Source organism: Ranitomeya variabilis, chromosome 5, assembly GCF_051348905.1.
Source record: "Ranitomeya variabilis isolate aRanVar5 chromosome 5, aRanVar5.hap1, whole genome shotgun sequence".
In the NCBI taxonomy this organism is placed as follows: Eukaryota; Metazoa; Chordata; class Amphibia; order Anura; family Dendrobatidae; genus Ranitomeya; species Ranitomeya variabilis.
In genome coordinates, this window is record NC_135236.1 from 496,788,376 (window position 1) to 496,809,210 (window position 20,835).

At 44.8% G+C, this 20,835-nt stretch overlaps 1 protein-coding gene across 10 annotated transcripts in view; it reads right to left on the reverse strand.

The window, feature by feature from the left end:
* LOC143776348 (tetratricopeptide repeat protein 41-like) overlaps positions 1-20,835 on the reverse strand; it is an 87,169-nt gene that overhangs the window by 42,602 nt on the left and 23,732 nt on the right. For 8 of the 10 annotated variants that reach the window (XM_077265641.1, XM_077265636.1, XM_077265635.1 and 5 more), the window contains 6 exons: positions 20,671-20,834; positions 17,589-18,042; positions 14,559-14,789; positions 13,890-14,088; positions 11,520-11,656; positions 1,979-2,139 (listed from right to left, as the gene is read on the reverse strand). In XM_077265641.1, the coding sequence (XP_077121756.1) occupies positions 1,979-2,139; positions 11,520-11,656; positions 13,890-14,088; positions 14,559-14,789; positions 17,589-18,042; positions 20,671-20,834 (1,346 nt within the window). The remainder of the gene's footprint in view (positions 1-1,978; positions 2,140-11,519; positions 11,657-13,889; positions 14,089-14,558; positions 14,790-17,588; positions 18,043-20,670; position 20,835) is intronic. The other 2 variants (XM_077265644.1, XM_077265643.1) reach the window with 1 other exon arrangement.

The window sequence follows — 20,835 nt, forward strand, 5'->3', positions numbered from 1 at the left end:
AAAGACATGCAGGGGGAGAGGAGTGCATAGGAGAGCGACCCATGGGGCGTGAGACATGCATCGGGGAGAGGAGGGAGAGGGACCCTGGGGAGAGAGACATATAGGGGGATAGGAGTGCATAGGAGCGAGTGAACAGGCACAGGGGGATGGAGAGCACACATGGGGAGAGAGACAGCACCCATTGGGAGAGACAGTCACCTCCAGAGTCACAGAGGGAGATATATGGGGGAAGGAGCAGGGTGACTGCAGCACAGAGTATTTCAGGAGAGCAGTGTGCTGGCCTATGGGAGATCACAGAAGAGATATATGGGGGAAGGGTATGTGATCCCTGTTGTGTGCATGCTATGTCTCTCCTGTTTTGTGACTAACAGTCTTGCCATCCCCCCTTCCCCCACCTTAAAGGGAACCTGTCACCACGTTTTTGGAAGATGGGATAAAAATAGCGTTAAATAGGGGCAGAGGTGGGCGTTACATTAGTGTGTGTGTTATGCGTTTATTACCCACCTAAGTTGCCGAAATAACTTTGCAAAGTCTCCGTTTTCGCCTGTCAATCAGGCTGGTCAGGTCACATGGGCGTGGTGTCTTCACCCAGATTTGGCGTAGTTTTCCGTTGGTGGCGTAGTGGTGTGCGCATGCCCAAAGTCCGGAATCCTCTTCCAGGGGATTTAAAATAGCGCGGTGTTCGTTATTGCATTGGTGATCGGTGGGCGCGGCCATCTTCCTTTGGCCGCGCGTGCGCAGAAGCGGCGCTCTGCTGGCCGCGGCTTCAGGAAAATGGCCGCGGGATGCCGCGCGTGCGCAGATGGATATCGCGGCGGCCATTTTCCTGAAGCCGCGGCCAGCAGAGCGCCGCTTCTGCGCACGCGCGGCCAAAGGAAGATGGCCGCGCCCACCGATCACCAATGCAATAACGAACACCGCGCTATTTTAAATCCCCTGGAAGAGGATTCCGGACTTTGGGCATGCGCACACCACTACGCCACCAACGGAAAACTACGCCAAATCTGGGGGAAGACAACGCCCATGCGACCTGACCAGCCTGATTGACAGGCGAAAACGGAGACTTTGCAAAGTTATTTCGGCAACTTAGGTGGGTAATAAACGCATAACACACACACTAATGTAACGCCCACCTCTGCCCCTATTTAACGCTATTTTTATCCCATCTTCCAAAAACGTGGTGACAGGTTCCCTTTAATCCCTGTCCTGTCAGCTGCCCTGCTCTCTCTCACCAGGTGTCAGCTCCCTCTCTGCAGGCTGTGAATGCACCTTACCAGAGGTCACAGGGACTGTGTGTGAGGAGGCGGAGACAGAGCAGGAGAAGCACACAGGGCAGCGTGTGAGGAGCAGAGGATGTCTGCCCAGGACGCACAGTGCCTATACAGAGGAGCACGGAGGTAAATCACCCGCACTCCCCACTCTCCATCCTCCGGCTCCAGTCAGCGCTTCTGTCCTGCAATAGAGAGTAAGTGGAGCTCGGCAGATAGCACTGGGCTATAGTAAAATGGCGGCCAGTCACACCTACAGCAGTGATTTGTGCAGCCCACAGAGGCGTGCCCAGCTCACTGCTAATGCTGCTGCAATGTTATAGATAGGAGATAATAGACCGGCGCTGACCCTATGTCCATGGGGTGCCGTAATATGAAACTGATAGTGTCGTGCTACTGCTGTGAAACCAAGATGTCAGCCCCCAGTGCCTTCTTTAAACTCCTATAACACACGAAATCTGTTTCACATGCATTTAAAACTTGGTTATAGCAGCATGTTATGCTACATTAAAGTGATTTATTAATGATCTACAAACGCGGTACCTTCCCTTTAAGGAAATCCTGAAAAATGCACTGTTGGTGGTCCTGGAGGACTGGAGTTGTGCACCCCTGATCTACAGCATCAAAGTAAGGAAGACCTGTTGCTTACCAAGGAAATAATTGCATTGAATGCTACACAGAGAATCGCTTATTCAATGTAACCTGCTCACCAGTTGATGTTCAATGGAGGAGAGCATAGCGCCAGCTTCCTTGGTCCGGCCAATATCTTTGAGGCACTGTGCAGCAAGTAATATCACGCCGTACTGAGCAGTCAGATCAGTGGCATTCTCTGCAACAATCAATGGCACATTACACAATATCACCAATGAACCTGCATCATAGCCAAAACAGAACAATCTTCAATGTTTTTATTTTATTTTTTTCCATTTTTATAGATTACTAAAGTGGTTTCTCCTACCTATATACCCTATATATGCCATAAGGAGAGGGGCACCCTATAGTGGCTTGAAAAAGTATTTATACCGTGAACTTAAACATATTTTTTTCATGTTATACCCACAAACATAAATGTATTTTATTAAATAAAAGGCGCAATAGGGTCTTATCCAAGTAATAAAAGAGGATCAATAGGTAATGATGCTCACCTTATAGGATTGTGTAAGACACAGCCACTAAAAATGCAAAGCTTCCAGGGGATTGGAATGTAATATACCACGAGAGATGGAAGTATCTCGTGCTGCTGCATAAATAACAAGCTACGATGGAAAATGAAATGTTGGTTTAATGTCAATGCATTTCAGAGTCACACCGACTCCATCTTCAGGACACCCACAAATGAAAAGTAAACACTGAAAGTTTTATTTTCATTGTGGTTGTCTTGAAGGAGGAGTCGCAGTGACCATGAAACGCGCTGACATTAAACCAACATTTCATTCTACCATCATAGCTTGTCATTTATCCAGCAGCGCAGGATACTTCCATCACCCGTGGTATATTTCAAATGTATTTTATTGGGATTTTATGTGATCCACAAACCTAAAGTATCAAGTATTTGTGAAGTGTAAAGGAAATGATACATGGTTTTCTAAATATTTTAAAAATATAAATCTGGAAATTGTGATGTGGATTTGTAGTCAGCCCCCTTTAGTCTGATACCCCTAAATAAAATCCCGAGTGACCAATTACCTCCAGAAGTCGCTTAATTAGTAAATTGAACCCACCTTTGTGTAATTTATTCTCAGTATAACTACAGCTGTTCTGTGAAGGTTTTAGGATTGTTTCAGAACATTAGGGATTACAGAGCATCATAAAAAACAAGGAGCACACCAGACAAGTCAGGGATAAAGTTGTGGAGAAGAGTAAAGAAGGGTTACGTTATGAAAAGTACTGTTCAATCCATCATCCAAAAATAAAAGACGTATGGCACAACTGCAAGCCTACCAAGACATGGCTGTCCACGTAAACTCCCAAGCAAGGAAAGCATTAAGTAGAGATGCAGCCAAGAGGCCCATGGTCACTCTGGATGAGCTGCAGAGATCCACAGCTCAGATGGGAGAATCTTTCCACAAGACAACTATTATGGCTAGCACACTCTGGCGAGTAGCATCTGATGAAGCTGATGGCGAAACGCGCATCGGGGTGAGGGGACATCTGGGCACTGGTCTCATGGCAGCACTTATCAGGTAGTTTTCATTCCTTCATTCAGTTCATGCATTTGATGTCTAGGTGTGACAAATAGGATTATTTAGCGGTCATTGCTGCTATATATGATTGCAATGCTGAATATTAATCATGTCATTATATCTCTACCTTGTGCTGCTTCCTAACCACTATTGAGTGTCTATTTGGACATTGAGGTTAGTTTATAAGGAAGGGAGTCATCACTTGTATTGGTCTTTTGATTATATATGATCCTTCCTTTATCCTCCGCATATATATTTATATATTGATTTATTTCTGCCCTTCTTGCTTGCCCAGCGTCCCCTACTGTATTACTGCTTTCCACATTATGTGCTTTTTACATTTGTTTTTTAATTAATTGCAATAAAATTTATATATTTTAACCTTGTTATGGTGGATCGTCTTCCCCATATCTGTATTTTTTTTTTTAGTTCAAATAGGTTTTTATTAAGAATAACAAGATGATTGACATGTTACATTCGTATTTTCAATACAAAATTTTCTCCCCCCCTTCAAACAACTCCCTTTGATTCCCAACACCCCCACCCCAACCCAACAAGACAGCCCATCTTGCTTAACACCTCCATCAGTAAAACAAAAGGATAACTAATCCCCCAGACCCTAATGTAAGCCACACTTTACAATGCCATTAATTAGGGATCGTAGTTCATTCAATTTGTATAATACCCCTATCCCTATCCCATGGCGATCCACGGAGACCACAGTTTATGGAACACTTCGATTTTCCCTTTCTTTTTGTAAAACCCCTTTTCAAGTGTCAGGCCTTGTTTCACACATTGTAGGAATTCTCCTCTTGACGGCGGTTCTTCCCTGATCCAATTTCGAGCTATTACCTTCCTAGCCATGTATAACAATCTGGCAATAGCTATCTTTAGGTTACTATCTACTCCAATCTCATCCACGCATCCCAACAGGCACACAATTGGATCTCTTGGCACCACACATCCATACGCACCTTCCATACGACTCAAAACTACTAACCAAAATGCAGCCAGTCTCGGACACGTCCACATCATATGAAATATATCCGCATCCGTAGATTTACACCTTGGGCATTCGGAATTATCACGCAAACCTGCCTTATATAGTATTATCGGAGACTTATAGACCCTGTGTATTACATAGAGCTGTGACAGTCTATATGGTTCGCTCACTGACAAGTCTTGGGACCCATTCTAGCACCGACTCCCAAGTCTCTTTATCCATTGGACCCAGATCCCTCTCCCATTTAGCTCTCGCCATTATCGGAAATCCCAACAGGAAAGTATGTAGCAGATCTTTATACAAAGTAGATATAACCCCCCCAGTAGACCCTTCATTACACACATACTCCAGTACTATATCTCTTTGAATTCTAATATCTCCGCTCCTATTCTGAGCTCTAAAAGCATGCAACATCCGCAAATACTGATACTCCCCCGCAGTCCCCAGACCAAACTCCGCCTGCAATTGGGAAAATGATTTTAACTCACCTCGCTCAAGTATCTGATACACGTACTGAATCCCTTTGACCTGCCATTCTGTCAGTATCCCCAGTGCCTCAAACTCCTGTAAGTTATTGTTATGCCATAGCGGAGAGAATCTCGTCAAGTCCGTGAACCTGCGTATATGTCTCAATCTACCCCACAACCTACGTATCAACAACACAGTTGGGTATAATTTCCCCAGAGCTCCCAAGGATCCATCCTCCAAACATTGTACTACTGGCTTTCTTTTTGTCATCACTTCCATCAACCGCTGTACTGCTCCAAGAGACCCCTCAAGCGCCCATCCCTTTAGATGCTGACTCTGTGCTGCAAGAAAGTATATTTCAGGGTTAGGCAATGCTAGTCCCCCATCGTCCTTGGGTCGCTGAAGTGTCTCCAGTCTAATCCGCGGATATTGTCTCCCCCATATTAAATTCCTAAACAGAGAGTTGAGCTGTCTAAATTTCCCGCGCGGTATCCACACTGGTGCATTATGCAAAATATACAGTATTTTCGGCATCAGAATCATTTTAATAAGATTCACCCTACCTACCACAGATAAATGCAGCTTAAGCCAAGCATCCACTTTTGCCTTCAGAATACCCAAGATTGGAGTCATATTCCTATGTATATAATCAGTAACAGGCATAGATACCCATATGCCAAGGTACTTGAATTGGCTCGTCACCTTCAGTCGCCCATCTTCCAGTGGCTCCCCCCCAACATCATCCACCTTAAACAAGATAGACTTACTCCAGTTTATCCTAAGTCCCGACAATGATCCGAAGTGTTCAATAATCCCAATGGCTCCCTCCAAGGACGCACCCGGGTCAGCCAAAAACAAAAGAATGTCATCTGCATACAATGCCACCCTTTCTTCAATCCTCCCATATTTAAACCCAGTCATCTCATCAGATCGTCGAAGTTTAGCAGCCAGTGGCTCCACAGCCAGAGCAAACAAAAGAGGAGAGAGTGGACACCCCTGCCTAGTCCCTCTAGTTAGTTGTATGGTCCGTGATAACTCCCCGTTCACCCTGACCCTGGCCATCGGCATCGAGTACATCAGCCAAATCCAAGATATGAACTGCGGTCCAAACCCCATATTCCGCAACACCTGCCAAAGATACCCCCACTCCACGCTATCAAACGCCTTGTGGGCGTCTAAAGATGCAATAACTCTCTGGCCACAGTTATCGGATCTGAGCTGCAAATTCATAAATAGCCTTCGTAGATTAATCGCAGTGGACCTATCGGGCATAAAGCCAGACTGGTCTGAATGCACCAAGCCGGAAATGACACTTGTCAACCTCATCGCCAATACCTTAGCCAGGAGTTTAACATCTATGGTGAGCAAGGAAATTGGCCGGTATGAATCCGGCAGTGTCAAGTCCTTCCCCTCCTTAGGAATCACCACTATTATGGCCTCTCGCATAGATGCCGGTAAACTTCCCCTATCCCTAGCCTCCTCCAGGACCGCCTTCAATCTAGGGATCAACACTTCCCCCAAGTTTTTATAAATTTCGGCAGGAAATCCATCTACACCAGGCGCCTTTCCATTAGTCATAGATTGCAATGCGCGACCCAACTCCTCCTCCGTAATGGGAGCCTCCAAGTCCTTTCTATCTATATCACTTAACCTTGGGAGCTCCAATTCCTCAAGGAACGCCACCGTCTCCTCCATTGACCCATCAACCCGAGAGGAATATAGGTCCGCATAAAAATCCGCGAAACTCTCCAAAATCTCTGAAGTCCCAGAGACAGTAATACCGCTCCCCGACACCAGAGAATGGACGAAGGAAGTACTTCTCTGGGCAGAAGCCACCAGCGACAGCAAATGACCCACAGATTCGCCCTCTTGGTAATAAGCCAGATTCATGAATTCCCTTTTCCTTTCAGCCTTACCCAGCAAAACTTCCTCCAGCTGACTCTGCGCTGCCTTTAACCTCCTCCCAGCTTCCAAAGATCCTGTTATTATCATCTCGTCTTCGGCTATCCTCAACCCATCAAGTGCCAATTTCTCTGCCTCTCTCGATTTCTGCTTACACCTGCTAATATCCCTAAACAGCAGCCCTCTCAAGTATGCTTTCATGGCTTCCCACACAGTAAGAGCGTCCGCACTACCCTCATTTATCTCAAAAAATTCCACCAACTCCTGCTTTATCTTTTCCAAATCTATATTATGTAACCAATAAGGGTGAATTTTCCACTCCCTCCTGCTCCCGGCTCGTTTCCCCACCGGTCGAAACTCCACTTCAACTGGACTATGGTCTGAGAGAGCCCTAGGCAAATATCTCACAACCCCCACCATCGTGTCCATCAGACAGTTGCCCAGCGCCAAATCAATCCTAGACAAAGTACCATGAGCTGGCGAGTAACATGAATACCCCCTTTCCCCAGTATGTCTAACTCTCCATAAATCGATCATACCTACTTCCCGGACATAGGTCCCAAACGTAGTGACATGTCCCACCGTCCTATTCTGGGGGGTTTTATTTTTATCCCAAAAGTCATCACATATATTATTGAGATCGCCAATAATTAGAAGTGGTAATGGACCCCAACGCTCTACCCTCTCCAGCACCTCTCTTATCTTCTTACTTGAGTATGGAGGCGGAATATACATTGCCGCAATGCACATCAACACACCATTCATTTTACAGTTTACCACCACATACTGGCCATCCACATCCTCCTTTGCCGCCACTTCCTCATACTTCACCCCCGTAGGTATTAACACAGACACACCCCTAGAATAAGTAGAAAAAGTAGAATGGTACGCCCTCTGTATCCAGCGCCTATTCAATACATTCACCCTCTCCCGCACTAAATGCGTCTCCAGCAAACATATAATTGAAACCTTCTGTTCTCGAACATACTGTAACACTGCCGTCCGCCGTGTCTTATCCGCCAGACCTCTCACATTCCAACTCAATATTTTAGTACAATTCCCAATCATGTGGCTCATCATTTCTCATGGTATCCAATTTCCCAAGTTTAGGCTGTCCCAACCCTCCTTCCCCCCCTACCCCCACCCAACTGACCCCCCTATCCCTCCCATTATAGCTAATTCTTTCTCTCATCAAGAGTGGGGCTCCACTGCCCATTGCGAACACTCTCACCTGCTTAACCCTCCCCTTTCGCGTCCCGCTGCCATAGCAATCATAATTTCCCCCCAACTTTTCACTTTAATATATCTAAACATTCAAACTTATATGAACATATATAAAAAAAAATACCAAACCAATTTACAGTACCCGGCCTAGCCCTCCTCCCTCATATTTAGTAGACGGTACTGTCCCCTCTGGCCAGTCAATTAACATGACCCAGCAAAACCCTCAGCAGTTGCTCAACTCTTTAACCAATGCTAACAAACGCAGAACCCTCTGCCAGCGATAGAGAAAACGATTCACAACCAGATATCGCCGAAATGTCAATCACCCATTCCCTTAAGCTTTTTCTCATTAGTATCAATCCACTGGGTAGCGTCCTCCGGTGTCAGGAAGAAGTGGGTCTTAGTAAAAGCCACCAGTCTCAGCTTTGCGGGAAACATCACTGAATACTGCACTCCCAGCTCCCTCAGTCGTCGCTTGATTCCAGTAAACTTCATCCGTTGCTTCTGAACCGCAGCGGAATAGTCCGGATAAATGGCGATTTTTTGTCCTCCCGCCGTCAGATCCTCCATTTCTCTAGCTTTTCTAAGGATAATGTCTCTATCTCTGTAGTTCAATATTTTGGCAAGCATGGTACGAGGGTACGCTCCTGCCCCAGGGGGCTGTGGTGGGACCCTATGAGCCCGTTCAACCGCAAAAACTTTGCTCCCAATTTTCTCCAGCAGCCAGCTTTCAACAAATTCTGTGGGGTTTCTCCCCTCAGTCTTTTCAGACAGCCCCACTATACGTATATTATTTCTTCTGGATCTATTTTCCAGATCCTCATTTTTGGCCGTGAGCTCGGCTATTGCTTGGGTGAACTTCTTCTCAGCTTTTTGTAATCTAACTATGTGATCTTCTGCCGTGCTCACCCTCTCCTCCACCACTCCTATACGTTTGTCCATCTTTTGTAGGGCTGCATTAATCTGTGCAGTGTCCCCTTTAACCTCCTGCATCTGCTGGGCCAGGGAATTCAGGGACTGCTGACATGAAGAGATCAGTGTGATAACATCTCTAAGGGTCGGCTCCTCTGCCTGTGATATGCCTTCAGATCCCCCACTAGCCCCCACCATGCTTTCTCTCTCCTTCCCCTTCTGTACCTCGTGCTGCTGCACCATGCCTGCTTCCTCCTCCTCCTTGTCAGCTCCAGCTCTGGGTCCTTGTTCTGCATCTGCAGCTTCCACCCTGGCATATTGCTGTAGCTTCGCCGCTACCTCCATGCGACGCTGACATGCTGCATTCTCCCTGTCAGCGTCTTCTCTGGCCTCAGCTCCATCTTGGCCGGCTCCTGTATCGCCCAGTCCTGCATCTTTCTGCCGCCTCCTGGTCATTGCTGCCAGCTCCGGTGCCGCCGTTCAGAACCGCAGTGCTCTCCGGACCTTCAGCCAGCCGGGCTCGGTAAGTATACCCGAAAATCAGGGTTAAAACAGGATTTTAAGTCCTTCTGGCAGCGAGAGCACTCTTCCCTGCTTCCACTCACATGGCCAGCTAGGACACGCCCCCCCCATATCTGTATTTATATGTATGGGATTGTTGTTGTTTTCATTTTTTACATGCCAAGCTGGCAGCTTCATGATAATGTTGCTGAAGATGTGAATAAAGCTATTGTTTATTTTTGCATTTCTCATCTCCATTGCAGAGATATTAACTTGTTAATTTTATATGATAATTTTCCCTTCAACCAAGGGGGTGTTGGTAGAGATTCTTGTCTGGAGACATTTACTTTTTCCTCTACATGACATTATCCAATAATAAACAGGCAGCAACATACAGTAAAAAAGAAAATGCCTCCAGAGAAGCCAATAACAAGCTTTCTAAGTGTCTACTGGTAATACTGATGTGTCTAACCAGGTCACACTGAGATCTCAGTGATGACACTTACTATGATTAGAAATGCAAGAAGAGAAGACCAGAGATGTGGATGGATCATTACATATAACGTTCTGCATCTATCCCAGAGATCGAGAGATAATGTGCTGGTAGCTGGGAGAGATGCAGAGTGTTGTAAGTGACTCAGTGTTTGCCAGCTGAAGCTCTCTTCTCACAGCACTGTCCTGTAATTCATAGATTATTGTCATACCAACACAGCGCAGGGAGAGGAGAGCTGCAGACTGCGAGCAGTGTGTCACATACAATGCTCTGCATCTACCCCAGATACCGCGGCATTATTCCCTGATGTTTGGGATAGATGCAGGATGCAGGAACACACAGTTCTGCTCTCCTCTTGTGCTTATAACCACAATAGGTGCCAGCAGTGAGATCTCAATGTGATAAGGTTAGACTCCTCATTCTTACCATATTACACTGAGAAAGTTGTTTCTAAATGTCTATTGTACACAATCAAGGCCAGCAATGAGATCAGTCAGGAAAGCAGGGCTATTTGTCATTACATGTCTCACAGGAGAATGCCAGTTCTGACCTTCTCTGGGGGCATGGTCTTGTTTTCTCCAGCATAATACTTCCTGCTTATGTTTGGTTAACGTTATGCAGGAGACAAAATAAACGACTCCAGAGAAGGATCTCTGCTAACGTCCCTTTGGTTGCAGGGAAAATTGACATGTAAATGTTACGATCTAATATCTCTGCAATGGAGATCTGAAATAAAAAAAATATGTTTTATTCAGATCTTTAACTTCTTTATCATAATGTAGGCAGTTTAGCACGTAAAAAGTAGTGAAAGTTCCTCTCTACTTGCAAAAGTACCTACAAATATTATATTTTGACTGCATCTTCCCCCCACCAGTTCATCTCCATTGGGAATTTGGTTGTGGAGATAAAAAGGTCCTTTTATTTCTTAGATTAAGACGTGTACAAAACTGTTTCCATTACTAAAATTAATTGCTTCTTTTATGTCACACTGCAAAACAATTCTGCTAACCATACAATTATTATATCATTAAATATTTCTAACTAATGTCATGTCAACAGCCATCTTAAGTGTGCAATATCATGTACAATATGGCATTCGACATAAAACTGTGCTGGGTTCTATATATAAATTCACGATTTGAACAGCTTGCAATATATTGGGCCTAATATACCTAGGATAATTTCATAATACGGTTCCATAAATTGCATCTCCATGCACTGGAGATATCAGGATAATATTGCCACACAGAACTGGTACTGATGCCAAATATGTATGTGTCCATAATCCCTAAAGCTACATTCACCCTGACATTGGTGAGAGCAGAGATATTTCCATTCTAAGTATAATTTACATTCATTACCTGAATTTAATACGTGATGCATATGGTCTTTTTTATTACTACTAGTGAAAAGATATTAGAATAGCGTCGCTCAAACTACAACACGGTAATCCTGATCCTAATCCCCGTTAGGTTTAACAAGCTATCTCAGCCTACAATATGGTGCAATCTGCTGGAAGTGCCATGTCACTATAAAAGAGCATGTTGGAGATAATGGTATTTTACCTGCGAAATTCTGTAACAATGTCTGACAGTCCACTGCTGGATCCTTTCCTGAACATAACAGCATTTGCCAATAGTTAATCAGATCCATTTTCATTTGACAGCCATGCTTCATATTTCTACAGATCAAGTCTAGAGTACTTGGATAGAAAGGGAAATTAGATAAGACATACAGTATATATGGACAAAAGATAGTCAACATTTCTAACAGTTTAAGGGAATCTGCAGGAAAAAGTGACTGAGCAAACTAAGTGCAGACGCTCAGTGCAGTCTTGGCATGGCCGAGCAGTTCAGTGTACCTTCCCACTTACTTGTTATCCATCAGACTCCACGTTCCTCTGACTTCTGCAAAGCCAAAGCTGTCAAATAAGGACGAGGGGCCAGATATGGATGGAAAACAAGTAGATGGTCAGGTACACTGAGCTGATCAGCCATGCCAAGGAGGCACCAACTGGCTGTCTTTGATTTGAACAGCCATTTAATGCTGACAGACTCCCTTTAAAGGGAACCTGAAATCAGCTATTGATCATGCTCTTGCAGGCACTTGAATGACAATAACGGTACGTTCACACAGGACTTTTTTGCTGCTTTTTTTTGCTGCTTTTTTTTATGCTAATTTAGGTGCGTTTTTTTGGTGCGTTTTTTGGGTACGTTCACACAGGACTTTTTTGCTGCAGATTTTTGCTGCAGATTTTTGCTGCTTTTTTTATGCCAATTTTCAGCTGCTAGGACACCTCACAATGGCTCTTCACACCTTACTACCAGGAACTCCCTCACAATAGATCACAATCAGGACACCTCACAATGGCTCTTCACACCTCACAATGGCTCACAATGGCTCTTCACACCTCACTAACCACACCCCTAAGCTCTTGGCTGTGAGATCCCTTCCTGCTGGCCATGATTTTCTGCACAAAAAACGCAGCAAATAATGCTACATGCGTTTTTTCAGCGTTTTTGCAGCGTTTTTTTCATCACCCATTCAAGTCAATGGGTGAAAAAACGCTGCAAAAACGCAGCAAAAACGCTGAAAGAAGTGACATGCCCTATGTCCAAAAAAAGCAGCAAAGCAGAAAAAACTGATCAAACAAAAAACCAACGTGTGTGCATGAGATTTCTGAAATCTCATAGGCTTTACTGGTACTGTAAAAAGCAGCTGAAAATTAGCATAAAAAAAAGCAGCAAAAAAAAGCAGCAAAAAAGTCCTGTGTGAACGTACCCTAATAGTGGTTTTTCTAGCTAAACTGTACAATCAGTCATTGTGCCAAGTTTGTAAATGAAAACTTTGACTCCTTGTGTGAAAAAACGTTACCCTGAGCCAATGGTGTGCTACAACATTCTGGCTGTGTCGTAGAGTCATCCTCTCTGAAGAGACAATTTTCATAATTAGCATATTTCCCCAGAGGAGCATTGCAGATTTAAGTCCCTCATCTCGGCATGCTTAGCATGTCAATCTCCGCAAGTAGAAACGATACTTCTTGGATATAGAGTCATCTTTGGAAACACATCTATTCTCTTTTGATTGATCAATCAAGGGTACGGCGATGTCAGAGCAGATGTCTTTAAAATTCTGCACATGCACTTCTAGGGTCCAGGCTCAGAACGCCTTTGTCATCGGCAGTATGCCAAGGTGTAGACACCTCAGTAATCTTCTTTGAATGGCATGATCTTGATCTCTCCCACACGCCAACCGAAGTGGTGCACTCCGGACTGGCAAGCTGGAGAGATCGTGTACAGTAAGCTTGGTGAGGCTGAGGTGTATACGCATTTGCTCACTGCGCATGACATCAACGTTCTGACCCTAGAAGTGTATGTGCAGGATTTCATGACATCGACGTTCTGACCCTAGAAGTGCATGTGCAGGATTTCATGACATCGACGTTCTGACCCTAGAAGTGCATGTGCAGGATTTCATGACATCGACGTTCTGACCCTAGAAGTGCATGTGCAGGATTTCATGACATCGACGTTCTGATCCTAGAAGTGCATGTGCAGGATTTCAAAGACATCTGCTCCGACATCACCATACCATGGAGCGGTCACTCACAAGAGAACAGGCATGTTTCCAAGGATGACTTGGTGATACAGCCACGATGCTGTAACCTCCCCGATGATTCAGGGTAAAAGATTTTCACACAAGTAGGCACATTTTTAATTTATAAGCATTGTACAATTATCACACAGCTTACCTTGAAACATCATTGTTATTATCATTCAATTGCCTGCAGGAGCCTGGGGTTAGATTAATAGTGGATATGATGATCTAAGGTTCCCTTTATGATAGTATACAAAACATTTTTTCATTGTTTCTGTCCCTCACTACAGATCAGTTATCTCTATTCAATATTATACGGAATATGATGGATTATTTACCGTTGGTTTAATAGAAAGGTATACAAATCATGGAGCATGCCAGTCATCTTCAGGTGCCATGGCACTTCTTCATACACCTGTCGAGAAAGTTCCATCTGCTGAAAGTACTTGAGAAGAAGGTGATGAAAATGTTTTCTTTTACGACTCCCTGTGGTCTGAAAAGTAGAATCCAGACTTTCACCACCTGGCATGGCTGCGCCTGCATGTAAAAGGGCTGGTAAGACATACAAGGCAGATCGCTGGTACTGACGTAACAATGATCACCAGTGGGAGTGGGTGGAACGGACATAATATACGGGCGCAGAAATTTACTTGTGTAAAATTGGACACTTTTTTTCTTCCTGTAGAGGCAATGCTATTACAACAGCTGGTGAAGCTGGCATATCCCCAATTTTAAGGTTCCTACTATCATCATGATGTTCTCATGACTGGCTTCGGTTTCTCCTGATAAGTCCAACTAGACTAGCATCATGGGCTTGCTTCATATAGAAGCAAGATGTATAAAGGGGGTGTCTTATCGTAATAAAAATCTTATTTTTAATTCTATACTTTACTGCTCATTGCCCAGGGCGCTGGCCACCAGAGATGGACGGTTTCTTGGGAGAGGAGCATGCTTGCAAGCTGTTTGTGTAGATGAATATTGCTCTTTAATAAAGAGACCTTCCTTACCGAATAATACGTAGACAACAGCATCGTGGAAAGACTGGTGGCGAATTCGCAACAACCCATCTGGTTTTTCCCAAATCCATTTTGCAGTGGCCAGTCGGAAGGCAGCCCAGTGGAGAGGAGTCACTTCATACTGGTTTTTGTATCCCATTTTTTTCAGCAACTGAAGAATGTCATCTTCATGCAAACCACAATGTGAGGTGGTAAGTAAGCTCAAGACATCTACCACCCACCCTAGAAGCCGGGGCACAAATACAATGTCGTCATGTCACAGTAAACATCTTAAGCCCATGTACAAAAGAAATATATATAGTATTAATGGCATAAAATCACATCCTGCGAAAAAGAAACAGTAATTTGGCCTTTTCCTGAACTACTAATTTACTGATAAAATCTAAATGGATATTACTATCACAGTTGCGGTCTACTGGAACAACAAAGGGAATCTCACATGCAACCGTGGATTTGTCACTAGACTTCACAATGCAAACTGCATACATTTGTGACCCCTTAACAAACGGGTATTTTTTGTTATATTTTGGAGCTTTCACATTTTTCGTCTCCTCCTTTTCAATCAAAAAAATATGAATTCTGGTGTTTCAACTTTTCTTTTGTTTTGGCATTCATCTTATGAAATGAATACCTTAATATTTTAATAGTTCAGGAAATTTCACATGTAACAATACTAAATATGTTCATTTTTGTATTAAAATTCTGCAATATATAGTTTGTTTGGGAAAAGGGGGGTTGATATAAACTGTTATATTTTTGATTTTTTTTATAGTCTAGCTATAGTATGAAATAGCTCATGAGTCCAAGTTTATTTAATCTCTGCCTACCCAGTCTGCCTGCCAGCTGCAGCATGTACTGAGCAGTACGAGAGCTCAGCAGCGGGAGGGACCCTGAAGAGCTGGCAAATTGGATGAGGGGGGCATAGATTGAGTTAAATTTTCATAAAGAATTATACATCCATTCTGACATGGATTTTCATAGTAGGCACAGTCTCCTTATCAGGTTGAAGACATCTATGTAGTAAGTTTTGCATTTTGTATCATTACCTTTAATGAATTCAGTACACTCCTCCATCTGGCTGTAGCCAAACAGAATTATATTTGTCAGTTCTGCACACAAAAATCGAGCTCTAACCCTATAAAGATTTACAAATATATCTGCAAAGAATGATGGACTCATTTAACTAAAAGGAAGCAAAATGGGTGGCGATGGCTATTCACAATAGGCCTTATTGGTGTCACGCCGTTCTGTCTGTATCTGGTTTTCGGCGTGACAAGGCATGTCTTTGCTTTAACCCTTTGCTCCTTTCCCCTAATTGAGCTGGGATACTGTTGGCTGTTACCTGTATGGAGCCTTCTCAGTTCCCTGCTCTGCTGCGTAGCTATACATGGGTAGTTAGGTCCTTGCTCTGCTGCATTACCATCCGCATGGGCAGTCCCTGGTTGCCGTTGTGGAAGCTGTCCGCGGGTTGTGAGGTCATTTGCAGCTGTTGCATGACTTTCCACGTGTGTCAGGACGTGCAGTCACAGCCAGGTGCCCTGAGCCTCAGTTCCTGCACCGATTGTGCTGTAATGGTTACTGCTTGTGCTAAGGGCGTGCGTGGCCACACCTCCCCCTGCTTTTATCAGGGTTAGTGTGTGTACTTGAAATGCTGTCCCCAGCCAATTGCTGAGGAGCAGCTGCTATATAAAGTTCCCCTGCCCTATGGGCAGGGCCTGAGCTACTCACAAAGCTCCTGAACTTTGCTATGTGTGTTTTGTGTTCCTGCATCTCACCTGTCTACGTTTTGGTACCAAAGTCCTTGCCTTGATTTCTGTTTTGTCCTGTTCTGGCGCCTGTCCTGGAGGCGGTATATCCAGGCCCGAATCCTTGATCCTGTACCTGTCCTGTACCTGAACCTGTCTGAACTGTGTCTGCTGTGATTATGTTCCTGGAATCCCTTTGCATCTGGAGCCTCACACCCAATGACTTTGAGTCTCTTGTAACCGGTGTTTCTGCTGAGCATCTACTACACTGTGCTCTGACTACCATGCGGTGTTAACCCCGTCTGGCCCATGTCCAGTACGGCAGGGCTTGCACCATCACGCTTGAGTTCCTTCCTAGGTCCGATGCCCGGAGCCTGACGACCGCAGTCTGGAACCTGATGACCGCTACCTGGAGCTTGGAGCCCGATGACTGGCGGTGCCTGTAAGTTGTGTCGGATGTCCGGAACCGAACGACTCCTGTCTGATTTCTGCCGGTGACCCTGGGTCCAGATGTCCTGTCTGTACCCTGATGTCCTGCCTGCGTCCTGATGACCTTGTGTACCCTGATGTCCTTCCTGTGTCTGATGTCCTGATGTAACTGATGACCTGGGCTGCCACGCCAGTGTTCCAGATGTCTATCCGGTATTCCTGATGCCCTGCCTGTGTCCTGATGTCCTTCCTGTGCCCAGATGTTCTGTCCGATATCCTGATGTCTTACCTGCGTCCTGATGACCTTGTGTACCCTGATGTCCTGCCTGTGTCCTGATGTCTTGCCTATGTGTGCCTCGGTGATCCGTTGGTGCTTTGGGGTCCACTGGGTGGTACCCTTCTGGGAGGTGTGGAATAGGGAGCCTGACATCATTATGTTTTGTTTATGTACTGTGTGACTTTACTTTAGTAAACTTTACTTTCTCTATACCTGAAGTTGTGCGGTGTAATCAAGTCCTACGTATCTCTTTCCTTGCCGACATGCTCATCTGCCACAGAACCCAGTCTTTGCCCTCCCCTAGTTCGGGTAGGCCCGGGTCCCTCTCTGCGGTATAAAGGGTCTGTATTGCGTCCCCGGTGGATGCGCGCCCCACGCCTTCTGAGGTCGGTCAGCTTGAGGGCATCTATGGGCTGGGCCGCATCAGCGGCTGCAGCTGACCGTGACAATTGGACCAATGTAAGGGTAATCTGTCATTTATACAGACTCGGCATGACCTGGTCTCATTACCTTCGGTCTGCAGACAGCTTTATAAACATTTTGCAGGAATTAAATATTTCTCCAATATACCTAAATTATGAATATCACTGCCAAAAGCTTCCTTGGGAGTTTTACTCTTCTTTTTCCCTTCGCAGGGCCAGCTATAGTGCTTAACCCAATGCTTTATGAGCAATGACCAGAGCTGTTCTGTGGTCAGTACTTCTAGGGGACCATCGATCCAGTAGGCCACATCCGGGCAGATGCGGAGCTCGCTGGCCAGAGCTGCAAGCTGAAGAGGGCTGATTTTCCTTTTCTTGTTTTCAAAGCTCTCCATCAAACAAGGTGGCACTTTTCTGCTTGGCATTGCTAAGTGTTTGTGAAGTATGCCCAAGCATTCATCTCTATTGGATGCCATTTCCATCTCTTCTATTTGGACATCTGAACGTGACATTAGGCATTTGTATGACAGGTGGGAATTCCTGCTTGTCATGATGATTTTGCAATGTTGGGGTAATCTGGCTGGTAGCCAATCAAAACCTTTTGCCTAGGATTAAAATAAAATGGTGTCAGAATAAAAGGCAATCTATACAACCTAAGTATTCCCACTTCATAGGAATCATTGTATTACAGTGTAAGAGGGGTTATGTTAATTTATCCTTTGGATTTTCAATGCGAATTTTACTACTTTCTATGGTTCGTAAAATCCGAAGTAAGTTGTAGACAAATATTTGCAACTACAATAAGGTCAAGTGCCCACGATCCAGAAGTGGCAGCGTTTTGGATGCAGTTGAATCCGCATGTGATCACTGAACCGTGCGGATTCACCGAGTCCAATACATTGTATAGGTGAAATTTATCTTGCAGAGACTAGCGTCTGGAGAGACACGCCACATGTCCGTCTCCATGGGTGAGCCGTGGGCACCTGTGGACACAGTGTACGTGGGATTTTTAGAAATCCCATCCATTATGTTGTAACATCTGGGCACTGCGGGTTTGACTGCCCCCTGACGAAGCCTAACGCGAAACGCGCGTTGGGGCGTGAACAGTGACCCCTGGTACGCTGCACGATGGGTAAGATTGGAGGATGTGGGTGGTGGTATCCAGTGCACGATACTTACTTACTATTTTGATTGTTGATCCTACTATAGGATTTATGATAAGTACCCGCTGCTCCTATCTTGCCTTAGGTTTGTTACTTGCACTATTTTGCACCTTATATATATAAAACAATGGCAGCTGTACCTCTGGGTTATCACTGTTTTTTCAGTGCTTTTATTGTGTTCCCTCATTGAAGTATCATTTAATTGTTAATTTGTTGTTACATGTATATGAATTTTGTTCAATAAAAAGTAATTTGATATTCCTTTTTACAAAAAGGTTTTTGGACGTACACTCTATTTTTCTCATGATATTTATCTATGCATAAGTACACAGCATCAAACCCGCAGCCATTACTGATCAGCTCCACATACCCGAATAGGGAGACATCTGTCAATTAGCAGCTGGAGAATGGCGGGGAGGAGCATGTTATTAATGCTTTAAAGGGACTCTGTCAGCACAGAATGGCTGTTCAAACCAAGTACAGGCACTCAGTGTACACTTGGCGGGGCCAATCGTTTATATACACCTTCCTATCTATTTGTTTTGCCTCTATCGCCCATCCCCCACCTCACCCTCTTCTTTGATTGACTGCTCGGGATTTATGAAGCCAGAGAAGGGAGGATAAAAATGGAAAACAAGTAGGAGAGAAGGTGCACTTAAATGTTAGGCCACTCCAAAGGCGCGTGGCCTGTACTTTGTCTTCACAGTTATTGTGCTGACAGAGTCTCTATAATGTTATTACGGCAGTGGCGGCATAGTGCAGAAACTAAATGTAACTTCTCAAATACTGCTCCACATTAACACATAAGTGACAGGCTGCGGAGATGGAAGGAGTGTGGTGATGGGAATCACGGAGTGCTCTGTTCATATCGGTGGACTACGTTGGACTTCCTTGGGAATTATTTTGTCAATAAATTGGTGAACGAGGGAAAGTGTTGTGGAGTGTTTATTTCAAACAAGTAGTTTGTGTGTGTTCTTCCTTTTTTGTTACATGTGTTATTGGTGCGGGTGTCTCCATTACTAGCACCATGGCTTGATGTCAGCCCGCTGTGTTTTTGGCCACTTGACAACTGACATCAACCCCAAGCACCACTATTAGGCCAGGGTCACACCTGCGAGTATGATGCGAGAAACTCGCACATCAATACCCGGCACTGCCGCCAGCACTCAGGACCGGAGCGTGCGGCTGCAGAGAAATACATGCAGTTGAACGCGCCGGTCCCAAATGCCGGCAGCAGGGTATTGATGTGTGAGTTTCTCGCATCATACTCGCAAGTGTAACCCCGATTGCCACCGCACAAGGGAAGAGCCAAGAAAAAGAGCCAGAATTGCAGCACCTAATGTGATGCTCTACTTCTGGGGCAGCTGAAGGGCTGGTATTTTTAGGTTGGGAAGGGACCAATAACCAGGGACCTTCCCAGCCTGATAATATAAACTCTCAGCTGTCAGCTTTCCCTTTGCTAATTACAAAAAATGTAGAGGACCCATTAATTAATTCATTAATTTATTAGCTTCATACAAAGCTGTACAATAAGCTCCATATGCAAGGCACCAAACCTAAAGATCCAGACTCAGCCCCGATGCAGACAAATCCCTCCATTGAGTGTACATTGGCTGCAATCGTGCAGCCATTCTCGTTCTGATGCATGCTGCTGCGCTTTGGGCAGCAAGAATCAGATGACAGGTTCAGCTTAGTGCAAAACTCCGTGGATTACTATTTTGCCTGGAGTTTGAATTCTCCTACATCAGATTACTCTATAGCAATGTTCCCCAACTCCGGTCCTCAAGAGCCACCAACAGGTCATGTTTTCAGGATTTCCTTAGTTTTGCCCAGGTGATAATTGCATCACATGGACAGGCAATAATTCCATCACCTGTGCAATACTAAGGAAATCCTCAAAACACGACCTGTTGGTGGCTCTTGAGGACTGGACTTGGGGAACACTGCTCTATAGCATCTGCTGTAACGACTACCCAATCCATAAGATGAAGCTTGGACATGTGAGCTTAGCAGTGTGCAAAATTCTGAATGCATCGTATATCGTCATAACATAGATGAAAAGATCTATACCTGCTGCGCATTTACACCATGAATTCCTGAGAACTCATCTGCTCCATCTAGAACAAGGACACACGGTTTCAGTGCGACAGCTGCCAGGAAAGCCTCCACGAGTAGCGCAAAGTCCCACAGGTCAATAATGTTTTCACTTGAATACAAATCATCTGTCTGGATACC